The sequence below is a fragment of the Hippocampus guttulatus genome, chromosome 13 (genome assembly GCF_054856545.1).
Source record: "Hippocampus guttulatus isolate MCC_2025c chromosome 13, RoL_Hgut_1.0, whole genome shotgun sequence".
Taxonomy (NCBI): domain Eukaryota; kingdom Metazoa; phylum Chordata; class Actinopteri; order Syngnathiformes; family Syngnathidae; genus Hippocampus; species Hippocampus guttulatus.
In genome coordinates this window covers 165673-191386 of record NC_141273.1, presented here as the reverse complement: position 1 = coordinate 191386, position 25714 = coordinate 165673, and the positions used below count along the sequence as shown (strand labels likewise).

General features: G+C 58.9%; 2 protein-coding genes across 2 annotated transcripts in view; both read right to left on the bottom strand.

Annotated features, from left to right (window-relative positions):
- Nucleotides 1–14788, bottom strand: part of npas3 (neuronal PAS domain protein 3) — a 49326-nt gene extending 34538 nt beyond the window's left edge. The window contains exons 1-3 of the mRNA XM_086128107.1: nt 14563–14788; nt 3172–3273; nt 859–1103 (exon numbers count right to left, since the gene is read on the bottom strand). Of these exons, the coding sequence (XP_085984233.1) occupies nt 859–1103; nt 3172–3273; nt 14563–14612 (397 nt within the window). The 5' untranslated portion in view covers nt 14613–14788. The remainder of the gene's footprint in view (nt 1–858; nt 1104–3171; nt 3274–14562) is intronic.
- A 7070-nt stretch (nt 14789–21858) lies between these two features.
- akap6 (A kinase (PRKA) anchor protein 6) overlaps nt 21859–25714 on the bottom strand; it is a 28314-nt gene continuing 24458 nt past the window's right edge. Inside the window, exons 20-22 of the mRNA XM_086126959.1 lie at nt 24634–25611; nt 23306–23374; nt 21859–22354 (exon numbers count right to left, since the gene is read on the bottom strand). Of these exons, the coding sequence (XP_085983085.1) occupies nt 22313–22354; nt 23306–23374; nt 24634–25611 (1089 nt within the window). The 3' untranslated portion in view covers nt 21859–22312. The remainder of the gene's footprint in view (nt 22355–23305; nt 23375–24633; nt 25612–25714) is intronic.

Below are 25714 nucleotides of genomic sequence, written 5' to 3'. Positions count from 1 at the left end.
TGTTTGACTTTTCAAACGAGGCGCGTTTGATTTTGTCATCCGAGTGACGCTCAAGGAGCGACCGGGTGCCCTTCGCTCGCACAATTTTGCGCGCGCGATGTGAAAAGCCGTCGTCGGTGTGCACAAAGCGCTTCCCCGCGTGAGCGCAAGATGCGGAACATCGCCATAAGTTTGCGCAACTTTTGGACGCGGACGGGGGGGGAAAAACGCTCAAAGTGTCTCCTTATCCGACACCTGGAAAAACGAGTTGTCGGCGACGGCGGGTTCGTTTCATTAAAATGCATGCGGCTCTTCAAAGCGCCGACAACAATGAGGCCATCTGCCGCGGCGGGGCGACCGTATGCGCCGTCTTCCTTCGGAGATGGCGGCGCGCGCGCAGGAACCAACACGCGCGGGTTGCTGCGGATGTCGATTTCAAAGGTAACGTCCGCTCAGCTCGTCGGCTTCTTCGGCGCACGTTCATCAAAGCCTCGTTAGCGCAGCGGCTAACGAGCCGTCCGTCCCCGCCTTGGGCCGCCGCGCGCAAGAACTCGGACCGGACTTTGACTTCCTCCGCGGCTCGACAAGTCCGGCCCGTATTTATTATTCGAGACGCGGCGCCAGCCCGTCTTCCGACTTCAAATCCAAAGACGGAGCGCGCGCATCCGATCAACCGCGCGACGGAAATCCATTTCAATTGAATCTGTTACAGCCCCCCCCCCCAAAAAAAAAACCCGAACGCATGTTTGACTCCGGGTCGAGCTCGCGTCAATGCTACTGCGGCGCTTCCTTGAACTCGGACAGGAAATGCATGAACCCCCCCCCCCCCCCCCCTCCGCAGCGGCCCCTTCATTTGAACGCGCGAGCCGGCGCTCGTACCTTTGACGGAGGTGTTGGGGGGCGGCGCGTCCGCGCGCAGGTTCCACGGGGGGTCCCCCTGGTTGGCAAAGTCCCTCATCTTCAGGTAGCTGATGGTGAGGCGGATGACGGAGGCTTTGTCCAGCTGGCTGGTGATGGCGCCGGGCAGCGGCAGCATCTTGGCCAGCTCGTAGAACTCAAAGTTCTCCTTCCCGCGCCGCGACCTGGCCGCGTCCCGGGACTTCTCCTTGCGCAGAGCCTGCAGCCTGCCGGGCGACAACGCGCGTGAGAGGAGGCGCCGCTCCAAAGACGATCGCGCGGCGTACCTTCTTTATCCTCGAACGGCAACGTCGTTAGCGAGCCGTCGTACGGTGCCATACGCCTTCCGCTCTTTGATTTTCACCGCGCGTACGTGCGCGCGTGAGGAGGCGTGTTTGACTTTGACTCGATCGGACAGATTTACGGCGGCGCGTCGGAGGAGCTAACGCAACGCCGGTCCCCATCATCGCCGATGCGTCGGTGCGTTTATCTGGCCACGGCGCGTGTCTCCGTGCGGCGGATGTCAACCGCTTCGTGTGCGCATGTGCGCATTAAAAACGCCAACTGAAAGTACGTCGTAAAGTCCGGCCCGGTGACTTGATGGTGTTTTAAAGAGCTCGACACAGACCGCGCGCGCGCGCGCGCGTGTGTGTGTGCGGGTACGCGCGCCTGCGCCTGCGCGCGCTGATCGTAAAGTGCAGCGAGCTGCGTCGCACTTGTCAGCCGGGAAGTAAGATGTGCGCTTTGTGGCAGCGAGCATGCTGGGAAGGTCGGCGGGCGGGTCGCAGCTTCGACTTCCGGATGTCGAGCGGAGGTCAAGCGGCTCAGGTGACGGCGGCGCCCAAAAATGAGGAAGTAAAAAAAAAAAAAAAAACGGTCGGCGCCGACGAGGCTCCGAGTCAAAATGGGCCCCAAAGTGGGCCAAAATCAAAGCAAAGCTGAAAATGAGCAGAAACGCCTCCACAAATGTTTGGGAAAATAAAGCTGGATTCCAAAAAAAGAGATACTTTGGCAGAAGAGTGACCGTTGGTTGCAAAGTTCCAAAAACACAAAGAAAAAGAGAGAAAAAGAGAGCTCGCGGCCAGTTAGGAAAATCCTGCAGCCTTTTCGCCTGGAGAGGAAAGTTCGGAATTGGGACACGTGTGTGTGAAATCATAATTCACATGTAGCAAGATCATTTATTTAGTGGAGGGGGGGGGGCAATTAGCCATCAGCGCGCTAATACGACCATCCGTCAACATTAGCACACGCGTGTCGATCTGGAGGACGTTTGCGAGTGCCATACGCAGACGCGCGTGTCGGCGCGCGTCTCGATCGCTCCGTCTCGACCCGCAACGGGTTGGCGGTGATGAAGAACTTTTTGGGAGCGGCTGCCGGAGGCGCGTCTTCCTCCTGACCGCGAACGCCGGCAGGGGCTCCCGCAAGCGTACGACGCACCGGAGGAACTTTTTCCTCCGGCCGCGCGACTCGCCCAAAGCGTTCGCCGTGCGCGCCGACGCCTGGCGGCCACCACGGGGCGCCGTGGATTTCTTCCTTCCTTCTCCCCGACCGTCCCGGCAACCTTGTTTTCTTCCCTCCCTCCTCCGTGCCGCCACGCTCGCCTTCCTTCTTTCATTCTCGCGGGGCTTCCGCCGACCGGCTCCCGGCCCGCCCCCTCCGCCGTCAGACAAACTGGCTCTCCGACGGACGGCCGCGCGGACCAACGCCGACGCGGCGACGCTTCAAACGCCGTCCGGTTTTTGAGGGGTGCTCTTCTTGACATTGGCGCGCTCACGCCTTCCATCCGTTATGCTCGCCGGCACGCGACGACGGCCGAAGGCAAGAAAAAATGCAAAGACGGAGACCATGTTGAATCAGCGACAAGCAAAACAACAGCGAGCCCCACAAAAAGAAGAAGGGAAACTTGCTTTCGGAAGGCGGGAAACTGTCAGCGGGAAGTGGCGTTGGCGCGCCGCCGTCGAAGGCGAGAAGTCGGGCCGAACGGCGGCCCCGGGTGTCGCGCCACGCAAAAACACCAGCGTGTGCGCGTGTGCGCGCGCGCTAAGCCGGTCCCGTAATGAGCTAATAACCGTCGTCGTCTTCTTTGAGCTGCGCCTGACTCGACACAAATCCTCCTTTCATTTCATTTGGTCTCACGTGGCGCTCATCCACGCGGGCGCTATGATACTCCAAATCCCTTTTCTCTGCGACAAAGACCTCAGCGGGCCGCAAGACAAGAGAAGGCGGCAGACAATCGAGGGAGCGCCGACGCTAAACACGCACGCGCGCGCGTCGGGGGGGGGGGGGGTCGGTTACCATGGCGACGAGGTATGCTGCTGTCCTCCGGCCAGGTGAAGGGTCTTGGGCCGGGCGGCGGAGCAGCCCCCCGCGTTGGCCGGACGCTCCCAGTAGGGGTCGCTGCAAAACACACACACACCAAAAGTCACGATTCAGAATCAGCCGTCCATCTTCCGATCGTTTTTGGAACGTACCCGGAGAAAAGCCGACGTGCAAACTCCACACAATCCGCACCGCGAGGGCAACGCGCCGGCTGTCACGGTTTGCGCGGCGGTCGTCGGAGGCGGGGAGGAGCGGGGCGCGGTGACCGAGATCAAAGTCGACAACATTGCAAACAGAAGTACGCGGGAGAAACCGCCTCCAAAAACGCACTCAAAGAAAGTCCGGAAAAGCCCGAGAAATCGAAGGAGCAGAAACAAAACACGACACGACACGTGCGCAGAGACGCACAACGATTCGGCCGGGGAGTCCTCTCAAGCGCAGGCGAACGGAACGATGAGCGACAGGTGCGCAGGTGCAGGGGGAGCCCTGCAGCGCCACCCGTTGGTCACAAACACTAAGCGCTCGGCCGCCGCGCTGCCCGTTGACGATGATCGTCATCGTCGTCATCGTAATGAATAAGAAAACGGGGGATGCTGAGGAATGTCTGAAGCGCTCATTCGACCGCAACTGCGACCGAGCGAGAAATGACGACATGACTCGCTGTCACACGGACTCTCTCGGTTCTTGGTGGGATCTTTTTTTTTTTGTGGGGAGGGGGCGTTAGGTCGCCATCGTCCGTCACAACAACGCTATTTTTACGTAACCCCCCCCCACACACACACAAATGACACGTCTAAAAAAATGGTTGTCTTAAAGTCAAGCGAGCGTTGAGAGTCACGTGCCGCGAAAAGGACGTCGTCGTGAAGTCCGTCGGCGAGTCGGCGATGTCATCGCGTCAGACCGAAGTCGCATCATCCCTTCATCAGCGGCGCACCGCGTCTCCATGAACATCCGGATCGAGCGGAATCACGTCACAATGAGGATTGGCGACGTCATCATGACATCGCGCGGACAACGGCGAAATCATCCGAGACTTTGACACTCTTTTTGAGAAGGAGCCACTTGTCTTTCTTGGAGCTCACTTTCGATGCGCGTGGAGTAGGAGGGGGGGGGGGGCAGGCTGAGTAAATGATGGGGGTGGTGGGGGAGAGGGTGTGAGGATGGACGAGCGGGGGGGTCGTCTGAAGAAGCCTTTAAAGCGCCAGCAGTGCGTTTGATGTTGGCGGCGTCCCGCCCGGCGCCTCGAGAACAGCGTGAGAGCGAGCGTGTCGGCTGCCAGATCGAGTCAATCAAACGCTCCTCATGTCTGCGCCAAAGGTTAGAAGGCGAAGAAGAAGAAGAAGAAGAGGGAGAGGAGGAGGAAGAAGGCGGGGGGGGGGGGGGGGAAATTGCTTCACCTGTCCCTGCCGGCTTGCTCGCCAAACTGTAATAAAGGGGAAGATCGAGTACGCCACTTAGGTCGCACTTTTTTCAGGGGGGGCGAGGGGGGGTCTTTCATCCGACTAAATGGCAGAAGAAGAAGAAGGAGGGGTTGTGGTACTTTTGTTTGGTGTTGAGGACTTTGCCATATCAATCCAACCGGTCAAGTACAAGCTGCTCCTCCCTCCCGCCCGCCACCCCCACCACGCAACGTGACATCACTCAAGCTAAATGGCCGCTGTGTTGGACGCCTCGTGTCCCATCGGGCGACGGCAACAGCCCGCCCGCCTCCCGAAAAATGAAACGCCACTCGCGGTCAATCGCCTGAAGTTTAGTTTGTTTGTTTTTTTGGCAGGGGGGGGGGGAGTTGGCGGGTGTCGTCCCGTCACCGAGTTCCAAACCAAAGCTGCAGCTCAGTCTCTTGAAAGCACATATTGACTCTCCGTTCTAGTGAAAATGGCAACGCCCTGGCCAAGCGTGTCACGACGACCTCAGCGAGCCAAACGCGCCATCGCGCGCCGCACTTTTTTTAATCAAGCGGCGTCCAATTAGCGGCCGGCCGTATAAAAGCTTTGCGCGCCCGCAACAGGCCCAGATGACCGTCACACTGCAGACCCATAATTCACTTGACTTCACTCCGCGCGGGCCCGCGCGCGCGCGCGCGTGTGTGCGTGTCGATGTATATCGGGCCTATTTAGCCGCGCACGTTGAGGCAGAGTGCCCCGAGTCTCCATTACAAGGACAATATTTCCTGTCATATCTGATTTGTGCAGGGGGGGGGAGAGGAGCAGGTGGGGTGGGGGGGGGGGGTGTCAAAGAGATTGTGGGTGGGGGAGGGGGCGAGCCAGCGTGCCACAGAAGGGAGGATTTCACAATCCCCTTGGCTTTCATTGTTCTTTCCTTCCCGGGTGCAAAAAACAAGAACTATTGCCGCAGGGAAGGCAGGAAGGAAACCAAGACAAAGAAAGGGATGAAGGACGGAAATGGTCAAGGCAAGGGAGGAGAGCGCAAAGAAGAAAAAGGGGGCGAGGAAAGCAAAAAGAAAGCAAAGAAGTCAATGAACGAAGGAGCGAGACGCGCAGGAAGGAAGGAAGACTCCGAGGCGTCCGGCACGTCGCGGCGAGCCGAGGACGCCGTCGCGAGTGGCCGACGGCGGAGAGCCGGACCGCGGCCCCGTTCCGCGGGGATCCGAGCTCGACTCGCGAGCGCGGCCGCCGCGCCGTCAACGGACGAGGGCCGCGAGCCGCCGCCCTTCCGACCGACATCCCGCATGGCGCAAGAACCCGTCTGGGCTCGCCGTGCGTCCTTTCGGCGTCACACCCGACGCGTCTTCCCGCCGAGACGCGCGCGTGATGAAAAAGGCATTCGGTCGCCGCGGAGACGCGCGCGGCCCGCGTCTCCGACGCCCCATCTTTCGCGCGCGTGGGAAAAGTCAACGTCCGGCAGCCTCCGCCGTCGGCGCACGGCCGCAACAAATATCGGCCATTTCCAACGTGAAACTTGATTTTGGACCAATCGCGACGGCCGCCGAGGCGGAAAGGAAGGAAGGAAGACAGGAAAGGAAATAAAGAACGTCGGATGGAAGGAAGGATGGATGCTTCCCAAAAGATGAACCGAATAGCCCCTCCGCCACGTCGTTTTCTTCTCAGTGAGTTTTGACAGTAAACGTGCCAAGATGACATCATCACGCGAGCGTACACGGAGAGCGAAAACGGAACGGAGGACACGTCCCGTTTTTGCCGCTAATTCCTTGTTGAGGTGAAGTGTAAATAATGGCCGACCGCTGCGGCGGCGGCGGCGGCGTAGATAAAAAAAAACAAAAAAACAGCCGCACTTGAAAGAAAAAGAAAAGCGCAAGCGTGTGTCAATACAATATATATGCTAATCACGCCTTCAGCGCACGACGTGCGCATTTCATTACAAGTAAAACACTCAAACGGGCACAAAGAAAAACTCTGGAGCCGCCACCGTCAAGGTCGTTTGCCACTGAACGTAGCGAGCGCCGCGCCGCCGCCGCCGCCGATAACCCGCCGTCCCATGCGAGTTGCCAGAGGTAGAAAGTCAGCCCGCGAGACGCGGGGGGCGTGCTATCGCCGCACGGCTCCCCCGGTCCGCGTCACGGCGCATCCGCTCCAATCGCCCGCTAAGCTAATCAGCCCCGCAATACCTTTCGGCTCCCGAAACGCGACGACGGCTTCCACTTTGGCTTCCCAAATCGGCGAGCGCTCAACTCATGCTAATGCTAACGCTACTTCCTGAACTGGTGTACGTAGGGGGTGTGCGGGTGCAAAAACACCACTTTTATCTAAAAACCAACTGTACAGTCGATGCCCTACGGTGGCAATGCCACCGGACACTCGTGAGCAAATACACACAAACAAACACGCACGCCGGACCACGTACGCGCGGCCTTCCTGGCATCTGCGCGCGCACACGGGAAGCGTGGCCGATTGGCATGAATTATTTATGACGCGCTTTGCAAAGAGAGAAACATTGATAAGCTGCAGTTTGGGAAATTAATGCTGACTTGATTTTTTTTTCCCCAAAGTGCATTCGAGCAAAAATAAATAAATACATTTGAAAAAAAAGATGAAATGAAGGAGTAAAAGTAGCTTTACTCAAATTGTGGGACGAAGGCGGCGGGCCCGGGCGGGGCCCAAATGGGCGCCGACGGGGCTCGAGGGCCGCCGGCTCAACGGCGTCTGAGGCCGAAAGGGAAGGCGGGGGGGCGGCGGGCGGCCGCGCGCGGAGAGGAGACGACGGCGTCCGTCCGCGTGGGAGCGCCTCGGAGCTTCGTCTTCATTGCGGCCTTGGAAGCAATCAAGCGTGGCTTGGCTTCCCTTCCGGCAGCTTTGAGGTCTTCAAATTGCCTCCTGCTTTCTTTTCAACGGGGGCTCGTTTCAAGCGCAAACGTCCACGCCAGACGTCGTACGTGTGCATGTTTGGGGGGTTTTTTTTCTCCAGATTTCAGATTCGACTGCCATTCCCGCCCGCAACACGTCAAGCCGGCGCGGAGCGCGCGACCCACTCGGCCGTCGCGTCACCAAATTGCCAGCGTTCCCGTCCGCGCTGAATTTCACGGCGACTCTTCGGCGTTTGCCATTTGGGTGGGCAAAAGCACCAACGCTTGCGCATCCGGCTCCTCGTGGCGTTGTTGTGTCGCCGTGCGGTCGGTCAACAAGTGTCTTTGGTGATTTTCATTCGCGATAGCGCCCGCCGCAAATCAAAAAGTGTCGCCGCTGGCTCGGGGCTCCTTTAATTTCCTGTTGGGCGAGTGTGAAGGATTGTGAGCGCGGCGGCGTTAAGGAGGGACAGGAAGCGGGGAGGACAAAGGCGGAGGAGGAGGCGTGAACGCGCGGCGCGCTGCAAATTAGCCAGACGGCCACACCAAAGGGCCCGCCCGCTCGCTCGCTCGCCGCTTCTCCGGCACGGCCCAACGGCAGCGACGTCGACGGCAAAACGGCGACCCGCGCGGCGCCCACATCACAAGCTGTGACGCGTCGCCCAATTGCTCCCCCGGAAGCCCGTCGCCACGGCAATAAAGTCGTCTTTTGATGGAGAGGCAAACGACGGCCAGGAGCGTCCTCCGACCACGACAAAAAGCTCCTTTCTTCCCTCCTCACGACAATATCGGATCGCCGCTTCGCCTTGTAAACATGACGCGTCGCTCCGTTGATTAGAAAGACAAAACACCCCATCCGGACGTATTTCTGGACATTTGGATCTCACAAGGATAAAATCCCATTCGGGGTCGAGACAAAACACTTCAAGGTCAAACTCGCACCAAGCGTCGGTAGCGGGCAAAAGCGGACCAGCGCAAAATGTGCAATATCGACCCACGGAATGCAAAGCGCCAAAGGCGATGCTGGCAAAAGCTCGAGAGTCCCATCGGCTTCTGACGGCGTCGGGCGGAGAAATGCCGAGCGGCGGATTTGATTTCGTCCGAGCTTGGCGCAGCCAAGCAAAAGTCGGCTGAATTCCGGAGCCCGGCCCGGCCGAGCGACATCGTCCCGCGTGACGAGTGCGTGATGACTGACGGAGATGACCGACGCCCGCTTTGCGCCGCCGAAGCTAATCAAGGACCCGAGGTCGGCGCCCCCTCCCGGCTCGGAGCCGCCTTCGTCCGTTTCATCGTTTTGCTTCTCAAACTGCCGATGCCAACTGCCGGCGCGCCAAAGGCATTTTCCATTGGCGGGTTTTTTTTTTTGGCGCATTTTCCCACCATTTGCTTCTGGCCAACTAAGAAAGACCCCCTCCCCCCCTCCCGCCCCCACCCTGCTTGCGTCCTAACAGAGTCGTCAGTGTAATTGCTAGCAGAGCAGCAGAGCACAAAGCGTGACACGCACTCCAAGGGTGTTGGGGGTGGGAGGAGAAAATGACGGCGGCAAAGGGGCTTCGATGCTGGGAGGGAGAATCGTAAATTGCTCCATTTTTGCGGGTAATCTAAATGCTAACTAGAGGCAACTTATCAGCACAATGGATTCCCGAGCATCTGTTCAAATAACGGGGGATTTGTCGGCCGGACGGCGCGATGATGGCGCCCAGATTAGGACGACGGCGGCGGCCGCAGAGCGAGAGAGGCGGCGGGCGGCGCCAAAGAGAGACGGCAAGAAACGCATTCTGGGCCAACAAGTACGGATGACGCCCGAGCAATTACACCTGTCGCACAAGGGGCCGCGCTTTACACATTTCCCGCACGCGCAATCACCAGCGGACTCGAGCGTGTCGACTTTGCGCGAGGAGACGCCAGGACGGCGGCCCGGCCGGGGGGGTTCTCGCCCGGGCCGCAAAGACCGGAGCGGGAGCGAGCGAGGAGGCCGGGCGCGGAAGACGGCGGGCGGGAACGCAACGCCGAGGGAAAGACAAATGGAAAGGAGGCAAAAAGGAAATGAGACGAGAAGACGAGGGACCGAAACAAAGAAGAAACGCGCGGAGGAAAGGAAGAAAGATCGGAAGCAAGGAAGGCAGGCCGGCACCCAGGAAGGCGGGAAAGACGCCAAAAGAAGCGGAAGCCAGGGTGAAGATTTCAAAAGAGGGCCGACGGGCGAGAAAAACCTCGCCGCGTAAACCGTCGTTCTCGGCGAGCGAACGGAAAGGAGGAGGAGGAGCCGTCCGGGAAGTCCTCTCGGGCTCCCGCAGCCCATCGGCCCGTCAAAGGACGCCGTGATCGGACCCCGCCGCGCATCCCCAACCGGGGCGTGCGCCCTGACCGCGGGCGCCCCTTCGTGACCTCTCGCTCAATTTCTGTCACAGCTGCTTTGTGGCTCCGAGCGAACAGCTTCGCGTGTGTGCCTGCGCCAACTCTCCGCTTATTAGTGGGGGGGGGGGGAGTCAATGAAGAAACGAGTCCGAGTTCAAACAAGTTGAGCGGAGTTCATCCTCGCGAGGGACTGCGCGCTTAGCATGCCAAGCTAAGCTAAACACCTTCCCTCTCCAAGAGGCCAAAAAGTGCCAAAATGGGACGCGAGACACTTGAAACTTCCGCAAGCGCGGCGTGCTTTTGCGCACGTGTCCGCGCGTGTTCACGTGAGCGTTTGCGTCTGTGCAGACTCGCGCGCCGGATGTCGTCTGCGGGTGCGCGTGCAAGTCAACGTATTGTACGCGTGCGCGAGCTTCTTCGCTAACTCAAAGCGAAGCAAAGCGTTCTCCGCTTTGGTCGACGCCGTTCGCTTCTTCGTACGCGGCGTTGGAAAGAACGCTGCGTTTATCGACGGGCAAAAGCATTTCGAGAGAAGAGCGAAGGAGCTGAGCGCGTGCGCGCAAAATGGCGTCATCGTCCCGAACCCGAGGGGGGAACGACTGCAAATTCATTTCTGAGGCTCGACGATGAAAAAGGCTCATCATCGATCGCGCGCACGCAGACCGACGCCTGCGGAAGAGCTCTCCCGTTTAGCAATGACCGCCGCTTTCATCCGAGAGTGCCGCGTGGCCCTGTGATGAGACGCTAATCGCCGCGCGTGTCGCAATGCGCGCGGCCGCCAGAGTCATCGCTACGTCGCTTCCGATCCGATTGAGCTAAAGACTCGCTTGGCGGACAAACTTGAGACCGAAGAAGACGCGCCCCGTCGCGGCGGCCGCATATGCTAGCCATGCTAACGGTGCCGAGCTAACAGCACTTGTTCCTTTTCAGGAAAAGCGCGCGGTCACATTTGTCCTTCCCACAACACACACACACAATTTGTTTCATCGCAAGAAAACACACACACGCGCGCACGCATAACATGAAGTGCCCCACCTCCCTTTTCTTTTCATTGATAGCTCGCAAATAAAGAAACAGTCTGGGAATCGCAGCCACTGAACACCTTTGCCTTTTCTAAACAAGCACCAATTAGACGCCGTAAGGACAAAGGCGGAGGTCGCCGAGGGTGCATCAGGGCGTTACGTTCTCACACACACACACGCGCGACGGCATGGGAAATCCTGTGCTCAGGGGTCTCCGCATAGTATGAGAGCAAGGCCGGAATAATGTGCGCCTCGGCGTGCGACCCCGAAGTCTCGCCAATCTCCAGAGACGCTAAAAGGAGGAGAAAGCGCGATGATTCCGTCTCTCGGAGGAGGTTCCGTCGCACTCCGTGACATCATCCGCCATCGGTCACTTGATTAGGTACACGCTGCAGTCGCCGTGGCAGTTGCCACGGCGACAGCTGGCCGACCGGATCAGAGGGGAAATTTAGGCTCGCAACCCCCCCCCCCCCCGCACCCCCCCCCCCCCCCTTCCGCCAACAATTTTTGCATGATGGCCGGTTCGGGAGATTGGGAAATTGCAGACCAAATGGCTAACATTAGCATGCTATCTGGCACTCCAGGATGTCAAATCCATCAAAAATGAAATGTCAGACCTCTGAAAAGGAAGGTCATCATCGCTCGGTCGTCCGGAGTGACGCTGCATTCACAATTAATTGACAAAAACTGACAAACGGGACATTTCAGACAACCAGACGGGAAGTAGAAAGGCTAATGCTAGCGCCGACCGAGGCGAGGCTAACACAGCTCACCCCTTTGCGCTGCCAGCAATTGCGCTTCGGCACCCAGAGGGATGCTGCACCCACAAGAAAAGCAAGCATGACAAAAAGGCGGAATCATCAACGTTAGCGAGCGCGCTCGTTTTTAAGCCACATTCGTGAAGAGCGGAAAGATGGGGAAATTTCAAGCTTCCAAACAAAAAGCGCAATGGCTAACATTGCTCGCCCGTCAGCTTTGAGGAAAGTGGCCCGTTATCATCGCACTCGCGGTCGCTTCATTTTTTTCTTTCGCGTCAGCGGCGTCCACTGGACCTCTCCGATACGGTCCGTTTGCGTTCGGGCCTTTGTGTTCTTTTTGCCGCGGTCGCTTGTTGCGGCGGTTCGCATGCGAGCTCATCGTCCGGAATGAGGCCGCGTTCAAGAAAAGCCCCGACCTGCACATTTGGGCTCCCTTTACAGGACGGCCAACGTGATGTTAACCCGCCCGCTGGCTTCGAAGAAAGCGAGCGGCGCGTCGGCCATCTTGACAGGACGTATGAAAGATGAGCGTTATTAAAATGTAAATAAACAGCCAGCAAACTTACACGGGGCTCTTATCTACTCCCGGAAAAGATACTTTTTTTTTTTTCTCCGCCGCCGCTCAGACTACACACGCCAGCGTGCGCGCGCACACACAGGCGCACGCAAAACAAGCAATGGAAGAAACGCGCAAGAGTTGAAAATGGACGTGAAAGTGGAAATGGACGTGTTACTCTTCCAAACAAGACGAATAAGCACTTGCGCGCACGCCGGGAACTGCACCCAAGCGCGCACGCCAACAAACACGCACCAAAACATTCTGCCACATGCCGTAGACGCGCGCAGTCGGCCGTTTTGCTGACGTATGTGGAGCGATGTTGACTGAACGGAGGACAAACGCAGTCAAACAAAAGATGATATTTGTGCGCGCGTGGGTGTGACCGGAGGCCGGGCCCGCTATCGGCGCTCAAACCATTATCGCACGTCGTTTGTCATGTGGATGGGGGCAAACTATCGCTCTACATTTAATTTAGCGCGCCGGGGGGCAATTGTGCGCGCGTGCGCCCTAAAGGATTGAAAAAAGAATGACGGGAGAAAGTGACGGATGGAATTGAAAGAGGAGAAACCAGCAAGAGAACCAGAACCAGCAAAAGCACCCAAATGCGGAAATGTTCAACCGGTTGGGGGTTGAAATGATCCAATCGCGAGGGGGCGGGGCCGCTCGGAACCGCCGAGTCAGAGTGAGCGAGAGTGCGGCGGCCGAGGGCGGAGCTAAGGTGCGGGGCGGAGCCGAGGTAGCGCAGCCACCGTTCGAAACATTCACGGCGATGGCGACGGCACTCGGCGGACGCGAACCCAAAAGTTGCGAAAGGGTGCGATCGGGACGCCGTATCTCCGTGACCTCGGCGCCGCGAGCGCAAGACGCCGCGGGATCCCCAAACGGGAAGCGACGAGGTAAGCCGAGCCGCGGCGACCTCGGACGAGGAGACGGAGCGGGAGAACGGGGAGGAGGCGCCCGCGAATGAGTTTGGGCAGAGTGCGGAACGGACTCGCGACTTCTTTTTAAAGCCGCCGTCGTTCTCATTAAATGTGGCCGACGAGCCGCCGATGCCGCGCCGTCACGGACCTCGCGCTCCAATTAACGGCGCGCGCCGACGGATGCCGCAAGAATGAAAACGGAAAATACGGACGCCCGCAATTTGATCCAAAGAGTCGAGACGGAATTCCAATTTGGCAAAAATGGGTTCTCGGGCCGCCTTGGGATCGCGAGTGCCGCGCCAGGCCATTTCGGCCCGGGGGCGTGCGCCGCGAAGCCGAGCCTTCTTGACGGCGGCGAATGCGTCAAGAAGGCTCGCCTCTATCTGGGCTAACGCTAGGCGGGTTTAGCCGAGCCGCGCTTTCATTCGTTCTCGGCGTAAGCGTCCGCGCCGAGCTCGCGTTCGACGGACGCGGACAAAAATGAGCCCAAATCAACTGCGCTAGGCTAGGCTAAAGCAGCCCGAATCTAACCACCGTTTCTCCGCGGCGAAAACGCCGCAGCGCGGGAAACAAAACAACGCAAAAACGGTGGCCGTCATCTCGGACCCAAACCGAAGAAAGACTTTTTGCTTGCCGACACGCGCAAAGTCAACTCAGATCAGCACTCATACGCACGACGGGTGTGTGCCGCTAACGGCTACGTATGCTATTTAGCATCTGGCTAGCTACGCTAAGCTAAGCGCAGCTTTGCACAGCAAGAAAGAAAAACAAGAGCGGTGCAGACTCTCCTTCAGGTCTTGAGCCAACAACCCAACCCGAGCTGAAGTCCTTGACACGCAAAACTGTCGCAACAGTTCACATGCATCACTTCAACACACGCGCTCGAGACCGATGACTTTCCTTTCCTACGAGCCTGGCTTTGGCCCGTTTTGTGGCATTACAAAAAGAAGCACGCGGTCGATCAACACATCTTTGCAAGGCTCTCCAAGTGCTACGTTTGGCCGATTCTCTGCGGGACAACCTGCGCAAACGGCGCCTTTTCTCCTCAAAGAGTCACGATGGACGTTTTTGGCCGACGTCATCCGTTCGACGCGCTCCCCTTGGAAAGAACGCCCCGCGGATAGGGACAGTTTCTCTCTTTTTGGTCACACGGTTTGAAAAAAGAAGCCCAAAGTAATCGTGAGTCAGCGCGGCGCAAACGGCCGTGGAAGCGCCTTTCCGAGTCTCTTTGTGACGACAACAGACGCTTCAACGCAACAAGAACGAGAACCGCCACCATCCCCGTCATGAGCATCGCCTTAAGGCGGCAACAAGTGACAAGTTGGAGTGGCGGGGGCGGCGGCCGCACTTGTTTCCATTTGACAGCGACGAGGGCCGTTCAGGTGCCCGCGCCGCCCTCAAACTTTACGCATGATTGACCGAGGGTGCGCGGGCGCGTCCGCGCGACACTGTTGCTCGGCTCGCGCACGCGCGCCGAAACACCGCTTACCCTTGTGTGCGCGCGTGCTCGTGCTGGATGCTGGCCTTGGTGGGCGCCATGTTCCCGCGGCGGCGGGAGCAAAAGGGGGCTCTGCCCGCTCAAGCTTCTCCTCTCAGGCGTCGGCAGCAGCGCCAATGCGTCACGGCGGCGGCCGCGCGAGACAAAGCCAGGTCCGGGCGCGCGCGCGCGCGCTCCAAAGGGGACGCTCGGCGGGCCGCATGCCGAGCGCGACGAGGGGGGGGGGGGGGGGGGGGGACCCCCGCCAGGCGCCTCCGACGTCCGCGCGGCGCCTCCTCGATGCCGGCCGCGGCGGAGCTCCGAGCTCGCCTCGACTCCTCCCACGCGTGCAATCCGGACGACGAGAACGATCAAGGAAAAAAAAAAAAAAATAGCTCCCTCCCCCGCCCCTCTCCAAAAAAGGAGAGGAAGAAAAGGCGTCCGAGAGGACGACACCCCCGGTGGGCAGTCGGGCAGCGGCGTGTCCGCCTCGGTGTCCTCTTCCTCCTCCTCCTCCTCCTCTAGCGGCGGCGGCGTATTTTCTCTCCCGCCTGCGTGCAGCACACACGCCGCAAGCCCGGCGCGCGCGCGCACGCGCCAAAATATAAAAAAAAAATTTTTTTTAAACGCCTCAATGCTTGTGCAATGCGCGCGCGTGGCTGAGCGCCTTCTGCCGAATTCCCTCCCGGTCGCGTCTTCCAGGTTGCATCCGATGTCGGCACGAGGTGGGGGTGAATTGGGAAGGGGGGCGGGGGCGCGCACGGGCCACTCACAACCTCGTCGATCTCACACGCACGCGCACGACTCCCGAAGTTTCCTCTCCAAGCTGTTGGTGAGCTGGAAGGAAGCGAGCGTGCGCGTGACGTTTGGATGACGAGCGAGCGGCACGCTTGGCTTTTTTGCTCCCGCTTCAAAGGTCGATTCGGTGCAAACAAAACGGGCGAAGACGCTCCATCTTGTGAATTCCGCCTCAGTTCATTTGCGAAGGAAAATGGCTGCCGAGCTCAGCCCTCTCTCGTTGAAAAACGCCTTTGTGGCGAGCGCTCATCGGTAAACGCGTCGACTCATTGTTAGCGTAGCCTAGCCTAGCGTCATGAAGAGGCTTCCGCCGGCTCTCTCCCCCGATGACCCCTCAAGGTCAAAGGCGCGCCGAGCGGGCGGCTAAACAAATACGAAAACAGAAAGCAGGCTAAACTTGACCGCGAGGTTCACCTCCAACAAACAAACAACCCCCCCCCCCCCACCCAGCCGTCTCGCGGCCGGTGAATCACGATTTTGGAACGAGGGATCGAGCGACGCGTTGGGATTCCTCCGCTCGCTGCCGACTGCCCAGTCGCGACCAAACGCGTCATCCGACATCGGCTCCCCGCTCGACGGGGAATTCGATGTCGCCGTTTGCGGGACCGCCGCGACGACCGATCGAGTGCTCCCTCGTCGCCTTCTACCCAATCGGCGACATCGTTGACACGGATGAAACGATCAATTCCTTTGTCATCCGCGAAACACGATTGACGTCGCTGCCCGAGACGATGAATGGAGCGCTCCCGATTTTATTGTTTTTTTTAATGCAATGACTTTTGGATTGAAATGGAAAATCGAGTCCTCTCCCTAAAACACTCAGTGGGATTTTTTCAATCAAAAGGACATCATTGAGCACTTGGTGACGCATGTCGGAACGGGACGTCCCCCGACCGCTCCATGTGGGAGGAAAGCGCGGTACCCGGAGAAAAGCCACACAGGTACGGGGAGAGCAGGTTACGGGGAACGCCGGAAGCGGGTCAAAGGAAACACAAAGGAAGGCCAAACCCCAAGGTCAAAATGGGAAACGCCTCCCGGGGTGGTGGAGAACGGCCGAGCCGAGATGGCGCGGGACCGACAAGATGGTCACGGCGATGATGGATAAGGGGCGGAGGAAAGCCGTCGTCGTGGATGGAGCCGTCCCGAGTGATGGAAACGTCAGAAAGAAGGAACACGAGAGAGAGAGGAGCTGGAAAGGCGACAGTCATGCCTGTCGCCAGTCACCCCCCCCCCCCCCCCCCCAAACCAGATGAGTGGTTGCAACACGTCCCGGGAACAACATCGGACATCTCGGTCCACAAAAGCGCAGTGCTGGGAACAGCGAGGAGGGGGGGGGGGGGGGCGTGCTCCATCAGCATCCCGGGACACGCCAAGCAGCAAAACTGCTGCGCTTTGAGGCAATGAAATAATGACAGCGCCCCCGTTCAAGAAACAAGTTGTTGCACTTGTCTTGGGAATACCTCAATGAGTGTTTGCGTGCGCGTGTGGTTGTGCGTCAGCCCCCCCCCCCCAAAAGAAAACAACGAACCCCAGGCGGGACCTCCAAGCAATCACTGACAGCACGCGAGGGGCGAGCGAGTGTCGAAGGACGGAAGCGTCGCATCCTGCGTGGGGGGGGGGGGGGGGGCACAAGGCCAAGACCAAAGGAGACACTGTCAGTCTGCCGCTTGCGGTTGCCAAGGTGCAAAGGGCGCCCCCGCCCCCTCCCACCGGCAAGTCCGAGTCGCTCTTCGCGCGGGACACTCCGGTGCCGCGCCACCCCTTTGCCTTGCGGACGTTTGCAGTCGCGGACTTGGATCGGTCGCGCTGGCACTTTTACCACGCCCCCCCCCCCCCCTCCCCGAGTGCATCTCGGCCGATTGGACCGGAGTGACGCGCGACGTCCCAGATTTTCGCGCCACCTTCACATTTGCCAAACGGCCGCGGCCACCTGCGCTTCCGCGGGTGCGTCTCTTCCCAGAGACCAACAAGGAAGGCCATTGAGCGAGGACGAGGACGAGCTGGTCCGCAAGTTGCTTTCCAAAAGCGGCCTGGAATCGCGCGCCGCCTTGGAGCCACAGGTCGCCATAGCGCCGCGCGCCGCGCGCCGTTACCTTTGCTGGTAGCCCGCGAGTCCAAGTCCCTGCGCGCTCTGCGGGCTTGCGTTGGTCGCCCCCGGGACCGGCGTGCGCCCCGGCGGGGCTCCGCTCACCATCGCCGCCCCTCCTCCGCCGCCGGCAGCCGACGCCGTCACCTGCACGCTGAAGTCCGGGAAGATCCGGATCATGGTGTGGCCCTGCTCCGAACCAGCGCCGCCGCCTCCTTCTTCTCCTTCTCTCTCGCTTTGCTGCCGCTTCTTCTTCTTCTTCTTCCTCCTCTTTAACCTTCCGATGGAGCTCCGGAAGCCCGGACCGCGGTCTCGGTCCGAGAACGAGCGCCGAAGCCAAAGCAAAAGTGCCTCGCGGAGTGGCCGGCCGAGAAAGGAGCAACAAGGCGCAGATGCTCTTTGGACCGGAGCGCCTCGTGCGCGGCCATCCTCCCCCCGCCGAGTGGCCGCCGGTCCGCCTGCCAGCCGCGAGTCTCTGCGGCGCGCGCCAGTGGAGGAATGTCGCCGGGAACGCGCGCGGAAGCGCGCGCCCGCCACAGCGCCGGTCGCGCTCCACGTCGAGTTTGAATTCCGAGCTTCGCTCTTATTTTGAAAGGGCCGCGAGATCGCCGCGGCAAGGACTGCGCCCAGGCGAGACGAAATCCTTCCCGTTTTTTCAGGTCGGGACCGACGGACGTGGTGCAGCGTGCGCGAGTCACACGGTCGGCGAGTTGTGACGTTTCAAACCACTCAGCCGTTATTATTGCTCTTCCCCCCCCCCCCCCCAATCGGTCACTTGTTTCAATGGCTTACCTCATTGACAAATTCTTCTGTCAAAAGTAAAGGTCTGGTCGCCCCAGAGAGCGGACCCATGACCGCCGCGTCTTTTCAAAATAAGACATCCGCTTTGACTTTGCAAAGCAACATTTTTGGGGACACGCTGCAGACCCAAATTGCATTTCGGGCCCGGTCATTTCGAGAGCAGCTCCCGTCTTTGAGGAAGCGGGGTGGAAATCACATTGGGGGGGTTGTCGCGTGACCTTTGTGCTACACATGGCAAAGGCAACTCACATACAAGGCGCACCGGCGCAAGCCCGTACTTGATGAATTGTATTAAAACAGAAAACTAAATCCGAAACAAAGTCCTGAGAACAAAAAGACTCCAAAGTAACAAACCAAAACCATGGCTGTGGCAAGAAAAACTAACAGGAACAAAAACATGCCCAAAACATGAGCGTAGCATACCAACAGTAGCAAAGAGCAAACAATGACCCGACGCCGAGTGTTCGGGCGGGAGTCCTTTTCTACAACTCATAATTACATAACGACCGACAGGTGTGCAGCTGTGGGGGGTGGGGGGGGGGGGGGAGCCCTACAGTGCCACCCGTTGGTCCCAAACCAAATCATGACACGACGTCGCCCCGCTCTCCGCGACCTTTAGGAAGTCAACAGAAAGCGTCAACCTTCCCGATCCTGAAAGGGCCACAAAAGGGGCTCCCGCCGTCGCCACTACCGATACCGTGGAAGAAGGCCACGGTATCGGTATCGGCACGCTTGCGGCATTCGGAAAGAGAAAATTCACATTCATTTCGTGCAATTTGAGGGAAACGACGCGAGCGAGAGAGAGAGAGAATTTTTACGCATGAAAAGGACGGCCGGTATCGGCGCTCGGTATCGCTGACCGCTCAAAGCGGAACAGCCGTCCCGGTATCGCTGCGGAAAAATATCGTCTCAGCTCACAAAGGTGAAGGAAGCGCGCGAACGCCAAGCCCCAAACCATTCCACGCCCATCCAACTTGATCGATGACATCACAACCAATTCAGCGAGCGCCCGAAGGGAGCGGCTCCCGCCAACTCAAAGTGGGCGCACGCGCTCCCAACGTCGCATTCACGGAGCGCTTCAATTCAGTCGCAACCGCCGTCAGTCACGCAAGCGACTGACTGTGCTCCAACACAGTGCCCCCCCCCCCCCCCCACCGTGTGAGTATTCCATTTCTGCCGCTGACGGCGATCAAGATGTCCGGAGGCGTTACCGTGACGACGAGGGCGAGCGCGGGACGAGCTGCAAATCAAACGCCGGCCCGAGCGCGGCGTCCAAATTGGCTGAAGATTTGGCGGCTTGACGGATGAGGTCGGGGGGGTCAAAGTTGGGATGGGAGCGGAGCCCCCGGCCGGCGACGCCTCCTCGGCCGCGAGTGATGAATGAAGTGCTCCCGGGAATTACGCGCGGCGACGGCTGACGCGCGCTCTTATCGGAGCGCCGCACCTCCGCACGCAAATCGGCGTCCGCCGACGTCTTCGTCTCTCTCGCGCGGCACCCCTCAATATGCCGGTGATTGATAATAGACATCAAGCGGCGTGTTTGTCTCCCTGCGCGCGTCTGTCCCGGTCGGGCGGAGGCGGCGAGATGATTGATGGCGGCTCGGACGGCGCCGTCATCTCCACTTGTGGCTTTTTGGGGCCTTCCGGACGCGGCGCTTTGCCGTCGGGGTGTCAAATTGGTTTTGAAATGTCTTCGGACGGCCGCCGCCGACGCTCCGATCAGCCGGCTTAATTACGGTCCCCGCGATGCGTTCGAGGACCGGCAAAAAGCGATGAGCCAAATGCCGCGTTGGGGCCGAGGCTTTGGTCCCCCTCCATCAAAGAACTTTCGACGTAGATGCGGCGAGTCACGGTCGTCGATCCAAGCGAATTTGAGGCAACTCAACTTTTCTTGCCGGTCAATTTCTTTCTCGATGACCCGGGCAACGACGTGACCAGGCCAACGATATTTTGGTTGTTGACGCGGAAGCCACCCGCGGGCGGACTTGCCCATTTGGAAAATCGGACGGCCTTGATCCAAACGCTCGTCAAACGGGACGCTCGGTGTCGGTGTGCCCGGGAAAGGCTGCGGGAGTCGTCGTGGGCTTTCTTTTTGGGGCCTTTATGAAGCGCCCCAAATCGCAATCAAGTAGCCGGCGAGCGCTTTCAGCATTCATCACGCGGGGCGAAGGATTTTCACGGCGCCTCCGGGAGGTCGTTACCCGCCGGCGCGCCGCGTTTCCATTCGGGGCACGCGCGCAAAAACGCCGAGACGCTGCCCGGCTCCCGGTTTGATCCCGACACAACAACAACAGCAACAACGGCCACCGCCGCGTTAACGATACGCCTCCCTCGGAGCGCTCGCGACACACGCGCGCCGAGAAGGTGAACTCTGACCTTCTGTCCGGCGGAGTCCGGAGGTTGCGGGTGCGCCGCGGGCCGGGACGAAGCAAAGCAGCCATTCCGTCGGCGAGGAAACGGTCCAAACGCCGACGGCTAACGGAGCTTCTTGACTCGGGCTTTTGGTTTTCCAGACCTGGACTTGACCCGTCTCGCGTCCGTCCAGCCGCTTCCCGTCTGTCCTCGTATATTTTTCTGTCCGTCCTTCTGTCTTCTGCGTAGCTGCTATTAGCTATGCCAGCAGATATGAACAACTTCAGGCTAATGCTGATGCTAGTGCCAAGCTAACTCTAGCCTACACGGGCAAACAAAGGCCGGACTCAGCCAAACACCGTCGACGGTCCTGGTAAAGTGCATGAGCAACTTGTCGCTGACATACGTGAATACCGGAGCTAAACGCTAAGCGCGTTCTTGAAAACTTACGTGCGGAGAAGGGATCGTGCCGATTGGACTTCCACGAGGTTGAAGGACGAGCTGCGCTCGCACAGGAAGTTGTTCAAAAAAAAGGGAGGAAAGAAGACTGGAAATGGAGGGCGGGCTTCACCTGCTTTCCAGTCACTCCCCGTTTGCGCCCCACTGGGACAACCCTTCCTTTATTCGGGCTTCTCTTTCATCCGTCCGTCTGCCGATCTGTCCGCAGTATTTTTTGGGCCATCGCCTGTGGAAAAGACAGCAGCGAGCCAATCTATGTTTGGCATGTCGCTTTTAATGCAAAGAAATGTCTTTGCGTGCGTGTGCGCGATGACGCGGCAAAACACGCTCTGAAAATATGGCCGCTGTTGCCGCGATTATCTTCTTCTCGGGTTTGATGAATCATTTGCGGAAGGGAGCGTCGCTTTTGGTCGCTCCTTCAATCGGGACGGCATGAAGAGCCTGTCAAAAGATGTCTTCTCAATCTTTTCCATGAGCATCTTCATCCTATTGGCGACCATCGTCGTCATGGCGGCGACCCGGTGACGACGGGGGAAAATACGTTTGCACTCCAATCAGGGCGCGAGGAGGCGGGAACGTGGACGAGACGCAAACATTGATGACTCCCGGAATTAGAATCAAGTCAAACGTGAACACTCTGTTGACTCCTCGCCGAAGTAGCGAAGATCTAGCCGCGTTTTCATGCGGACTGTACCCGACATCCTCAAATTTTAAAAAAAACAACAACAACAACGAGAAGACCGTTTTAGTTTTATAAAGAATATTAGCTTAGCCGAGCGCTAATCCAACACCACCGCACACACGCAAACAAATATTGGCATTTATTTATTTCCACGCTGACATTAGCCTAGCTTGACTTTCCACATGAAAACAAAGCCGAGCATGCGCGCTCCATGACGAGGTGCCCCCCCCACACCCAAAAAACAACAACAACAACAACAACAACAACAAAGAGCAGGCAACGAGACTTCTGAATGGTTCTCAAGGATTCGCGTAGCCAAGCAAGCCTCTCCCGGGATAAGATGGCAACAACAACAGCGTCTTTTTCTTTTCTTTGTGTTCGAAGCAAACTGACAACCGGCTCGGTCGACTTTCCTCCTCAGACGTTCTCATTCGACTTCATTCTTCTTCTACTTCCATTCGCTTCTTGCACTTTTGTCACGTCTCTTCTGTGCCTTTCTTCTTCTTCTCGTTCAGCGGCCACACGGCGGTCGTCGCCGTCGTCGCGGTCGCGAGAAACGGCCGACGGACGACGGCGACCTTGCCTCACGGATGGACCCGGATGGCGGCGGCTCCCGCGGGCCCCGTCTGGATGGGAGAAGAAAAGAAGAATTGAATGCGGCGCCACCCTGACTGGGGAGAGGCCCGCTTCGGGAGCTTTTCCCCATGCCGCTCGTCCACTTTCTGTGCGGAAAACCGCAGTGTCAAATCTCGGACACCGTGCGCGAGAAGGCGTTTCAAGCACCTATTTTCCACCTTCGACTCATTGGAGATTGCGCCGCTCCTTCATACGTGTGCGGCGGGGCGCAATCGACAACACGCAACTAAGCTCGGTACGCTGCAGTGTGACTGGCGTTTTTCGCGGAGGATAAAGAATCTATGCCTGTCTGCGTGCGCCGTGACCTTGGCGCTACTTCCATTGGCCCGTGAGAGCATCAAGTAAGCGGACCTCCGCCTGTGTGTGTGTGTGTGTATATATATATATATCTATATTTTTTCTGCTCACGCCCGTGGACCTTTTGCTGCGTGGGTCACAGAGCACATCACGAGCTGCTTTGCCCATTGCTTTAATTGAGCCTGCGAGTGTGTGCGTACAGGTGGGCCGCAACGGGATGCCCCGTGGGGGTCAGCGCCGGATCTAGGCATCGATGTGTGCAGGTGCGTGTCTTTTTGTCATGGCGGCGTGTGTGTGTGTGTGTGTTGAAACAACAGCAGGCTGCAGCCGTTGGGCTGTCAGAGCGTCAACAGGACTGGCATGCCCTGCCCCGAGGGCTGTGCGTGTGCGCGTCTAGCGCGGGGGCACTGAGGTTTGCATGGCCCTGGAGGCGCCCATAGGCCAGCTACGAGTGCGCACGCGCACACGCGGGGTCGTTGTATTTCATTTGCGGTGACGAAAAATGGAGTGGACTAAGAGCGCGATGACAAACACGGAATCGTCTGCTCGGCCTTCGACCGGCGACCGGTTGGGGGCGTCGCCCGCCTCCCGCCATCCCAAGACGAGCGTGACGGAAGACGGCCGGAGCGTCGTCCGCGACCTACCCTCATTGGCCGGACCGAGACGCGGCTCCGCCCCCGCGCCGCCTTGCCGTTTGGATCCACGCCCATCGCCTGCCAGACAAAGACAAATGGTTCCCAACTCAACTTCAAAGTGACTTTTCCAAAGGCCGCAATTATTCGCATAGCTGTCAACTCATACGGTTTAGCCATAGTTCATACGGATTTTGTGGTGAATCCTACGTATATGGCCGTATCGCACAAATCATACGGATTCTGAACATTTCCGGGGGGTTTTTTTCCCCCTGACAGGTAGTTCCGTTTGCTTTTGCTCAGAATGGTGCTAGTCTACTCGAATGCTTTCATTTCCGGTAACTTTCCAGTAAATCACGTGGTTCCTAGTTGAAAACAGCAGAGTGTTCATTGCATACTTTGGTAGTGTTCAAGCAAGTTCTCCAAGAAAACAAATTTCCGAAAATCGCTTGCGCAAGAAACACTGACAGCATTATTGCAGTGCAAAGTAAATATGAATGGATGCTGTAACTTCGAGCCGATGGGTCAGCATTTGGAGTTGGTGAAAAAAGGAACGCCACTAAGTAGAATGATGATTAGACATTAAGCGGACATTGTATTATGGAGATCTACAATAAATAGCATTGGAAATTCCGTGGGGGTTTTTCTGCCGTTATTTTGATTGTTATTTAAAATGCTTTGGGATGTTATAAGGATTTTTTTGGGCAGTTTATACAGGTTGGCGCTCCGAAAGGTTGACGGGTATGTATTCGGGCCATCGAAGAACACGCCGACGTCGATGCGGGCTCGCGATCGCTTTCTTTGTGGCGCAAGCGTCGATTTGTCGTCTTTGTGTTCCGGCACTGCGACCGAAAGCAGGAAGCTCGAAGGAGCGGCTCATTGCCATGCGGCGCCGCGCGCGACCAGAGTCAAAAGTGCTAAAAGTGGCTAAAGCGCGGCGCTAGCAAGGCTGCGCGCTGATTTGCATGAGGAAATAGAAAAGCGAGGGGGGGCCCAAACGCGCTAATTCAAGGCTGATGAATCCTAATCAAATGCGACTGATAGTAATTATGCTGATGTTGTTCCCTGGACCCGAAAGTGAGACGTCTGCAAATCCCACCTTGCATTCACACCTCAGGGGGTTGGCGGGTGTGTGTGCGTGTGTGTGTGGGGGGGGTATACGAGGCTTGAATAAAAGTCATGGTGAGAATTCAGTGGATCCAGCAGAATTTTGCTCTTTGTCAAGCCATCAGGGTCGGCCCACGGCGAACCTTCAAAGGCCCCTTTTACACGTCGCGTTCAAACGAGGGGAGATTTGGGCGGCTTGAAAACGGCTGCGGGGGGGGGGGGGGGGCACCAACCTGCTTCTTCCTGGCCGGCGCGCTCCTCTTGGCTTCCCGCGGCCGCGGCTCCGCCTCCGGCCCGCCTTCGTGCCGCTTGGCGCCACGCGCCTCGCCCGCCGCCCTATCGGCCTCTTTGATCGACCCGCGGTTCATTTGGCGATTCATCCGCGCGGCGGAGGCGGGCGGCTCTTTTGAGGGATTTGTCGCGCCGCCGCCGCCGCCACTTATCTTGGTCATTACGCCGCCAATATTGGACGGCAGCGTTTTCGTATCTGCCAAACATTGAGCCGGCGAGGAGTCTATCGAGGCGACGCGCGCCCGGGGATTAAGATAAGAGGGAGCCTCGAGACCGCGCGCCTCCTCCCGCCCCCCCGGCGCAGCGCGGCCCCCGAGGCGCCGGCCCGCGGCCTCGCCGTCGACGGAGCCGCGGGGAGGCTCCCGGACGGCCGAGGCCACCCCGCGGACGGGTCGCGGGCCCTCGACTTCGGGGACCTCGGCTTCGTCTCGGGCCGGCGAGGCGGCGCCGGAGTCGGCCGCCGGCATTTTCTCCTCGCCCCGCCAGCCCCCCGCTTGAGAGATCTTTGCCGTCTTGGCCGCGGGGAACGCGCGGTCGCGCGGAGGCTCCGAGACGGCGGACGTGACACTCGGGACCTGCTCGGGGTCCGGGAGCCGGGCCCCCTTCTCCGGGAGGGCTTTGGGGAAGGCGGGCGGCGAGCTGTAGCAGAGCGGGGGCCCCAGGTAGACCTCCTCCGCGCGGGCGGGGAAGAGCGTCTCCTCGTCCCGGCCGTCTGGGCTGAGCGAGGGGGCGGGGTCGGCCGATTCCAAACGTGGGGCGTGGGCGGCGGCGGCGGGGAGGAGGTACGGCGCCGGCGCGGCGCTCTTGTCCTCGGCGCACTGAGCGACTTCGCCGCAGTCGCTGTCGTGGGACGAGAGGGACAAGTAGGCGTAGAAGTCGCCTTTGCGCAGGTGCAAGGGCTGATGGGAATGTTGCGCCACCTGCAGCCGGCACAAAAGGACACAAAGCTCACGTATTCGCCATCGAAATCAATGCGCTCGACTCGCCCTCGATTTGATTCGGGGAAATGGCCTACCTGCTGCT